Genomic DNA, 6,946 nt, shown 5'->3' on the forward strand with positions numbered 1-6,946 from the left:
GAGGACACTGGCGACCAATAAATCACATTAAGCAGGTCTTGGGTATGCCACGAGGCTTCCAATGACCCGAACGTCAGGTTGAAGATCGACGTTGTGAGCACAGCTACTACCGCTAGTGCGCACACCTTTGACGAGTCTAACAAAATCAATACCGTAATGACAACAATCCTATCTAACTATATCCTGACCCAGCTGTGGAGACACTCCTGTGAGGTATTTCCAGAAGTACGAAACGTTTAAAAGGGACGGCGGTGAGCATACCTGCCAGTTTCTATCAGATATATTGTAGCGGTGACGATGAGAGTTTAGCCTGCATTCAGCTGGGGTCGACGACTTTGTTAATCGAGGCATACTGTAGCAGTGTCAAGCTATCGATTTCAAGGGTTGGTGGCAGCTTGCAGCATTGAAACTTTGGCTCGAATGATGGGTGGTCAGCGTTGCTGGTAGCGACATGAGCAACAGGCGAATGACCAGATAGGGTTTCCAAGAGTTCCAAATTCATAGTGGCAAAGTCATAAATAAGTCAAAAAGATAAAAATAGTAATAAAAATAAAAGAAAATCAGTTTTTTTCTTCCTTATTTTTTGAACAAATGAGGGGGTACTAGTGGGCCTCTAGAAGGCCCACACTTGGGGTCCACCTTCCCAAGTCCGGACACAAGACATGGGCCCGAACACCTATGCCCATCAAACGAGAAGGCGTGCTAAAAATACAAATGAGGATAACATCAATCTCTGTGGGCCGTTGGCAAGGCCGAATACTTGAAGGCCTAGTCTTTCTCCTTCACAGAGGCCGAGTCTTAGGTACTAGATGATTCCCATTGGGGACATTTAGAGAGATAATGGATGTTATTTGGGAAAATATTTTATTGAATAAATATGTATGAATTATCGATGTTTTTATACCTAAATCTTAACCAAGTTAATTCAAGTCATGGTTGTGAAACAAATTATTACACTCGAGAGACCAATATCATCTTGATAGCGGACGGTTGTTGTGGGATTCTATATAGTTTATAAAATTAGGTGGCCAACAATCCAATCATACATTTTGTATCTCATTTTGTGCTCAACTGTACAATGTATTCATTATTATGCATGTGTGATGCTTATGATGAAGTCCATGGACACATAATCTAAATTAGTAAATTTTGATGATATCATAATATAGAAATGGCTAGTCCATAGACTCGTGTTCTAAATATATGTATTCAAAATGATACTCTAAAATGACATCAAAGTATCCAAATAGAATGATAGTATCTAGTCAAACTTATATTATGATTATGTTAGATATCGTAGACATTAGTGCATATACACTAAGGATAAAGAGAGGGTGCTCTTTGGTAGAAAGAATTCACTAATTTGATCCTTATGAATATCTGAATGGTATTATATTTAACTGCCAATTATATTGATTCATGTCACAGTTATGCAAGTAGTCCTTAGACTAACAAAGGCACCTTGATGTGCGGGTTCTCCCTTTGTTTGCAAGACTCCAACTGAGGATTTAAAATACCAAAAACATTTTGAGGATGGACTTTTGCACTTTCAAAATGACCTAAGAGTTCCTAATCATAGAATTCTAAGCATTCTTAGCTCGGGTGTAATTAGAAGTTCACGAAGATGATTGAGTAATCACAACGGGATCATCCAACCTTAATAAAAGATGAGAGAAATCAAGGAGGCGATTCAATGAAGTCATTGGCCAAGGTAATAAATATCGAATAAGAGTACTTTGATAATTTCTGAAACCATTGTTTACTAATTCAGATAGTCGAATAGGGTTTGAAAGTTGACTATATATGGTAAATGTTGATTGAAAGGTTCTATGAGTGAGCCAATACCCTCCTTTGTGTCTTTTAGAGAAAAAGTTGCAGATGGGAAACCCCTCGTTGGAAACTTGACCTATCAATTGGATGAAGTATATCCATTAATAATTAATATTTATGATGATGTAGTTAATTAATTTACAAGACCAATAAAAGTTATTCAACCATTCGAGTTGTTTAATAGAGTGATACATGGCTCAAGAGAGCCACACGTAAATGACCTTTTGAATATTGGAAAATATACCTTAAGTTAAACATTTAAAAAATCTTAGTTAGTTAAATGGAACAAGGCCTCGAACGAAATTCACATGTACTACAGTTGTTCATGGCTGTACCATTCTTCTCCCTTTGCCCCGTTGCTCATATCCATTCCACGAAGAAATCAGGACGTTGTAATGACGATTGAGTGAGAATGAGGCCCAACACAATCATGGAGTAAATTCAACATACCCCACTTGAGCAAATCAACACCTCTCACTTGAGCAACCGAGAAATCAGGGATGCGATCCATGCACACATGATTTGATCAATATGTTTCGAATGCCGTTGGAATTTTCTTCGTAATCTTTAAGAATTCCTTTAGTTTCATCCTAATCAAGTCCATAGAACCCAACAATCTTATAGGTCAAAATAAACATCAAAATGAACTTTCTACTTTTGACTTTGACATTAACTAAGTCACTAGGACCTGGCCAAAGCCGCACTAAACTCTAGGAGGTAAGGTTTACATTTTTGCCACTCTCTTCTTCCTTTTCTAATATTTATGAAAAAAATGTTATGCTGACAGTACAGTCATGGATCGTCCGGGGCGTGGACAATGGACGGGACGGGACGAAGATCGTCACGTCCGACATCCGGAATCAGTCCAGGGATGTGGACGGGACGGTTTTTTCGTCCTAGTAGACGAAAACTGTACTGTCCGTTCGTCTCGGGACGAATTTCCATCCCGGTTTTCGTCCAGCCTTGCGGACGGGACGATCTTGTCGTCGTGACAGTATGTGGGCCCAGCAATATTCTACTGATCTATTTCGTACTTGAGTTAAAAGGACATTGTGAAAGTGACTTTGTCTTTAAGCGGGGGAGCAGGATAAGAGAGAGCGGGGGGAGGACCAGGGGAAACGGGTCGTCTTCTATAAAACAACCGCCAGGTGATTAGAGAGCTGGATTTAGATTGCGAGGATAAGGCGTACTTGTTCTGCAAGCAATTTCCCCGGCGAAGTTGGCGGGCGAAGCTCCTCTTCCACTCGGCCATGGCGGCGCTGACCATTGGATCTCCCTGCGCGAGCTTGGCTGCTGCCTCGTCGAGCCATCTCGACAGGCCGGCGCTCGCCAGGCTGCCTGCGGGCCGCCTCCAATTCGGTTGCTTCTTCGCCAAGAATGGCGCCGTTTCTACTTGTGCCGCGCGCTCTTCGATCTCTCCTCTGAGAGCCGTCGCTGTCGATTCCGATCAGTCGGAGTCTCCTCTGCCCTCCAGTGAGGTATTTTGTTGCGGAAAACGGATTTGTAGGTCGGTTTGGCTCTAATTTTTATGGTAATCATTCGTCCTTCTGGTTTTTTGTCTCTGGATTGCTTTTTCTGTTCTTCTGCGTGGAGCTTGGTGAGGGTTTTAAACTGCGATTCTTTGAAATTCGCTAGAATTTTCTTCTGCTCTGCCCTCCTGTGAGGTAATTCGTTGTGGAAAAGGATTTGTAGGTCGGTTTGGCACTAATTCTCATGTTAATCATTCGTCCTTCTGGTTTTGTCTCTGGATTATTGTCGATCGTTTGTTTTTAAATGACGATAATCTGATTAATTCTCTGGATTGTTTTTCTGTTCTTCTGGTTGGAGCTTGGTGAGGGTTTTAACTGCGATTCTTTGAAGTTCGTGCCCTCCAGTGAGGTAATTCGTTGTCGAGCGGTTTTGTTGGTCGGTTTGCCACTAATTTTTGAGGGAATCATTCGTCCTTTATGCTTGTTATTGTTTTTTTTTGTCTCTGGATTGTTTTCGATCGTTTGTTCTTTACGCGATAGTAACCTGATTAATTCTCTGGATTGCCTTTCTGTTCGTCTGCGTAGAGTTTGGTGAGGGCTTTAACTGCGATTCTTTCTAATTAGCTTGAATTTTCTTCCTCGGTCGTTTGATTTTTAAGTGAGAATCATTTATTTATTTTTTGGATCGTTCATTCTTTAAGTACCAGTAATCTGATTAATTCTCTGGATTGCTTTCTGCTCGTCTGTGTGGAGTTTGTTGGGGGTTTTAGCTGTGATGCCGTGTAATTTGCTGGAATTTTCTCCCTCGATCGAAGGCCGATAATCATTTCATACTTTTAGTGCTAATCATTTGATTTTTTCTTTGGATTTCATTTTTTTTCCTCGATCGTTTATCTTTTAAGTGATAATCAGTCCGTATCTGAGGAGTTCTATGTGGGTTTTAACCGCAATTCAATGTGATTCAATGGATTTTTCCCTCCATCTTTTATTCTTTTAACGCTAATCTCTTCATATTTTCTCTGGATTTCGTTTCTGCTCGTCTATGAGGAGGGTTTTAACTGGGTTTTGCGCAGGCGAAACCGAAAAAGTACTATTTTGTGGTGGCCAATGCGAAGTTCATGCTGGACGAGGAGGAACACTTTCAGGAACAGTTGGCGGAGAGACTCCGCCTCTTTGCCGAGCGTGGGAGAGAGCAGGATTTCTGGCTCGTCATCGAGCCGAAGTTCCTCGACAAGTTCCCCAATGTCGCCAAGAGGCTCAAGAGGCCCGCTGTCGCTCTCGTCTCTACCGACGGCCCCTGGATCACGTAAGCTCTCGGCCCTTCCGATCTCATTCCTTTCTTCACTGATTAACCAAATCCCCAGCTTAGGAAAATCATAACCTGTTGGATCGTAAGAGAATTCCCAAATTTCATCTAGTACTCCATCTTATCATCAAACTCTTCGTTTGATGGTGACGATTGCTGTTCTTCTTGCGATAAAACAATTCTACACTTTGCTAAAAAAAAGTTAAAATATGATCCGTCAGATTCTCCATCGGTATAGATGATCATCTGCAAAACTATTCCCAACTCCATCAAGCTCTCCATCTGTTCATCGAATGTTTTGTATAATTGAGACGAGTCAATCCCTTCCAATTTTATTTGAAGAATCCTCTGTCCTTATTGTTACTCTGTCACATTCTTTGGGGAAAGAGTCATCCTTTTTCGTGGAAAGTTCTTTTCAATCTACTAGTCATCTGTCGACTTATATTTCCTTAAACATTAAATCTGATCAATCGAATTCTCCTCCAAGAGAGATGATCCTTCCCAAAACTATTTCCACACTTCATTTCACACTCTATCCCATAATAAAAAATTAACATTTTACAAATCATTTATTGCTGCCATATTCAATTAATTTATAAATGATCATTTCCATGATGATGCTATGCATAAAGTGAAAGTTAATTTTTGACTGAGAATGTGGAAATATTTTAATAATTAAAATATTTCCACACTTCATTTCACAAGCATGATTATCATTCATCTTCCAATACTATCTCCCTCATTTTGATTTTCAACCTACAAAATCCATCTTATGTATTAAAATTCTGAATATGGCAGCAATAAACCAAGCCATATATTCTATTCTCAGTCATCTGGTTTAGAATATTCACATGATACAAATCATTCTTTAAAATATGAATTTATGAACTTTATAAATGATCATTTCCTTGATGATGCTATGCATAAAATGAAAGTTAATTTTTGACCGCTTTGCTTACTGCCTACTGAACATTTCTACCCTTCTTTTACCTTCCCTTCTCCTCCACATTCCCATGAAAGCAGTACTCTTTTTTCTTGAAAAGTTCTTTAATCCAATCCATTGATGATCTGGCTCCTGATGAATTCTCAAAAAGAAAACCAAGGAAAAAAACAAAATCCTGTATACTGCATCCAAAGTCTTGGTGAATAAATTTTATGTTTCACAATTTCAGGTTCATGAAGTTGAGGTTGGATAGGGTTTTAACGGAGAGCTTCGAGGCCGATAGCCTCGCCGAGGCGCTGGCATCGAGTCCTGTGGACGTCCAGTTTGAGAGGCCCAAAAACTGGGTCGCGCCCTATCCCAAGTACGAGTCCGGCTGGTGGCAGCGCTTCCTCCCGCCCAACCCTTCTCAACCAGAGGCATAAACCCCAGAATCAAGATGAACCTTCCGTCGTCAGCTCGTCCTCGTCAAACGCCCTCGGGTTTGCCGTTCCTGTAGAACAAAGGTGCCATTTTTTTTCTTCTGTTTGTAGAGTATTGATAATCCGCGTGTTTTTCGGCTCACTAGGGGCATTTTGGTTTGCCATCAGTGTAGTTTACCCCTTTTTATTAGCGAATACCTCCCTTTCTCAAGTTTCCATTGTTTAATTATCATTAATGAGCCTTTTTTCTTTAATGGATTTAGTTGAAATGACTGCCACTCATGTGTTCTTAGAGTTGGATATTGTCTGAAAGAGAAAACTGTAAGAAAATCTTTCATTTCTTTGTTTCATTGTAAATATATGCCTTAGTTTTCCTAAGCAGAAGCTTAGGTAGCCCCTTGTTAAATTTCCACTTTACTGATTTATTATCTTTATAAGAAGACCCATGTCTAGCTTCACCGCTCACTTCTTTCATCAAGCAATGCAGCCTAGCATAACCTGAGCCATAGTTCGTACTGGTCAATTTCGGTCTTTCTAATGCTTTTTAATTTCTTTACTTCGTAACGTTGATTCATTTTTGTTCCTAAAGTCACGTTATTGTGCTTTGATGAATTGACATTTTTTGAAAAATTAAACTTTAAGAAAATCTAATTAGATGAGACTGACCCTTGTGTCAAAGTTGTATTATTGATTTTATGTGCGTGGTAAGATGTCTGAAAAAAGGAAAGTCTAAGAGACGTTTCATTAGGCATTGTAGATCCTAGTGAAGTATCAATTGTTCTTTTATCATTCCCCAAATAAGATCCATTAATGTACCACGGATTTTAATTATGTTATAATCCGAAAATATAGACCCTTGTTCAAGTTTCTATTGCTTGCTTATTTAATCCGAATGAGACATAAATGCACAATGATATGATTTTGTCTGGAGAAGGACACTCTGAAAGAGTTATAATTAGAAAAGATCTCAAATTCTTAT

At 39.6% G+C, this 6,946-nt stretch overlaps 1 protein-coding gene across 2 annotated transcripts; it reads left to right on the forward strand.

Annotated features, from left to right (window-relative positions):
- The first annotated feature begins 2,978 nt into the window (after positions 1 to 2,978).
- EMB3143 (YCF54) lies at positions 2,979 to 6,178 on the forward strand. Of its 2 annotated transcripts, XM_078590475.1 has the most exons (4): positions 2,979 to 3,308; positions 3,691 to 3,708; positions 4,373 to 4,605; positions 5,778 to 6,178. In XM_078590475.1, exons 1-4 carry the CDS (start codon positions 3,081 to 3,083, stop codon positions 5,968 to 5,970), a joined length of 672 nt encoding a protein of 223 aa, XP_078446601.1. In that variant the 5' UTR covers positions 2,979 to 3,080; the 3' UTR covers positions 5,971 to 6,178. The 2 variants fall into 2 exon arrangements, with proteins under 2 accessions (XP_078446601.1, XP_078446602.1); XM_078590476.1 differs by lacking the exon at positions 3,691 to 3,708 and having other exon boundaries at positions 2,980 to 3,308.
- The last annotated feature ends 768 nt before the right edge of the window (positions 6,179 to 6,946 follow it).

This window comes from Wolffia australiana, chromosome 19 (genome assembly GCF_029677425.1).
Source record: "Wolffia australiana isolate 7733 chromosome 19, ASM2967742v1".
NCBI classification, from domain to species: Eukaryota; Viridiplantae; Streptophyta; class Magnoliopsida; order Alismatales; family Araceae; genus Wolffia; species Wolffia australiana.

Bases quoted from the DNA above. Each gene is read 5' to 3' on its own strand.
- EMB3143 (XM_078590475.1), top strand. From the start codon at position 3,081: ATGGCGGCGCTGACCATTGGATCTCCCTGCGCGAGCTTGGCTGCTGCC. The intron at 4,606-5,777 runs GTAAGCTCTCGG...TCACAATTTCAG, and splicing joins ACCGACGGCCCCTGGATCAC to GTTCATGAAGTTGAGGTTGG.